This window comes from Arachis ipaensis, chromosome B05 (genome assembly GCF_000816755.2).
Source record: "Arachis ipaensis cultivar K30076 chromosome B05, Araip1.1, whole genome shotgun sequence".
Classification (NCBI taxonomy): domain Eukaryota; kingdom Viridiplantae; phylum Streptophyta; class Magnoliopsida; order Fabales; family Fabaceae; genus Arachis; species Arachis ipaensis.
In genome coordinates this window covers 35,371,865-35,373,748 of record NC_029789.2, presented here as the reverse complement: position 1 = coordinate 35,373,748, position 1,884 = coordinate 35,371,865, and the positions used below count along the sequence as shown (strand labels likewise).

The window sequence follows — 1,884 nt, the reverse complement described above, 5'->3', positions numbered from 1 at the left end:
GAAAATGCATGGGAAAAACTCTTAAAACCAAGTTTAAAGATTGTGTTTTTGCCTTTTTAGTGAGTAGTCCAATGTATTCAAAGGCGTTTTCTAATCTATGCATGGTATGGAATCATTAACAAACTTGAAAACAGAATACAGGAATTGAAAATAAAAGCAAACCATGGCTTAAACTGGTACTGGTGTTTTTTTACTTTTACTCACTGTTCTATGGATTTTTGTAAAATTTCAGATAAGTTGATCCAACCTCAATGGAGAAGGTGATTTTACATGATCTTTCAGATCAGAGATACTTCAAGGTGGTAAAAACAATAGAGTTTTTCAAAAAGCAGAAAAGATTGGTGATTTATATTACAGCCTTTCTTTCACTCATGTTATTATTGAGGATCATAGATGCATAAGGAATATATATTTTGTGATTAGAGTCTATTTCTTTGTTGAGTATATATTTACAGATCTAAGATTATGAACAGGTTTTGCTGGCCTGGGTGATGTGTTTTGCTCAAACTATAACTGAGTTTCACACTATTCTATATTTGAGAAAGTTTCGTTTATTTTAGATCAAACTCTATATTCAGCAACGATGTTACGTATAATTACTTCTGTGATACCGCCATATAAATGATACCGCCATATATCATAGTTCAACCACCATGTGTAATGTGGTTTACATCCAGTCTCCATCACAATTGTGACGGAATTTTTACTATCTTTCACAAAGATTACAATCGCCAATTTCTTAGGATTTTATCCAATCCTATCTGGAACAAACTAAACTTCTATCCAAGTTTGATTTGGTTAGATTCACTCTCTAAACTTTCAACTACTAAGTACTTACCCAATTTAGTAAGGAAATTTTTTCAAGATCATGAATACAAAACAGAGATACATACAAAAGATATTGAAATAATATTTTGGCTTTTCTCCATGATTTCTCTCTTTACCTTTTCTCTCAATAACTTTTTTTAATACCTCACATAGTGTCTTTTTCTATTGATAAGAAATAAAAAATGATAAAACTGAAGAGCAGAAAAGAAAAAAAATATAGCAAAAGTATAGCAAAAATTCTAAGATCTCCAAAATCAGAGCAAAAATGCAGAGGAGAGATGAGGCAGTAGCAGTAATTCAAGTTGGCTTGCATTCTTAGCTAATTGCTTTTCTTTCTTCTTTTTTCTTTTGGCTTCAAAGATTTGAGGCATTGATCCATTCTTTGCTCCAAGTTTTATTTTTAGCCTTTGATTTGTAGCAGAGATACACAATTTTCATTTTCTTCTTCTTATTGGATAGGTGCATGTAGGAGGAGGGCAGTTTCAATAAGTTAGAATTGCACAAAAATGGTAACAATTATTATGCTGATTTTTTTCTGATTCAATATTTGATTTGATTTGTTTTTGGGCTTTATCTTGATTTTTTTTTCTCTTTCTTTTTCAATGTGAAGACTTTGTGATTCACTTTTTCTTAATGCTTGAACCTTATTCTGAACACTTCTTTTTGCTTGTGAAAGTTCTCTTTCTTTTTTAATTAGGGGTTAGTCACGTGGGTTACAATCATAAGAGAAAAAAAGAGAGTATTTAGTTGGAGTGTTTGGTATAATGATAATGGGCTAGAGAAGAAAAGGTATGTTTTTAGTTTTCTGCACAAAACACACACATCACAAACACTTTTTGGATTTTCATCCCAAAATTATGTTGTTAGTGATCATCAAATTATTGTTACTATTTTTCTCAAACTCAACATTTATAAATATAAAATATATTTGTATACATATACATAAATGCATTTTACCACAAACACTTTTTCATCCCAAAATTATGTTGTTAGTGATCATCAAATTATTGTTACTATTTTTCTCAAACTCAACATTTATAAATATAAAATATAAAA

General features: G+C 29.9%; 1 protein-coding gene across 4 annotated transcripts in view; it reads left to right on the top strand.

Moving 5' to 3' along the window:
- LOC107643525 (protein IQ-DOMAIN 31) overlaps positions 1 to 566 on the top strand; it is a 5,852-nt gene extending 5,286 nt beyond the window's left edge. For all 4 annotated transcript variants that reach the window (XM_016347202.2, XM_016347203.2, XM_016347204.2 and 1 more), the window contains exon 7: positions 233 to 566. In XM_016347202.2, the coding sequence (XP_016202688.1) occupies positions 233 to 264 (32 nt within the window). In that variant the 3' untranslated portion in view covers positions 265 to 566. The remainder of the gene's footprint in view (positions 1 to 232) is intronic.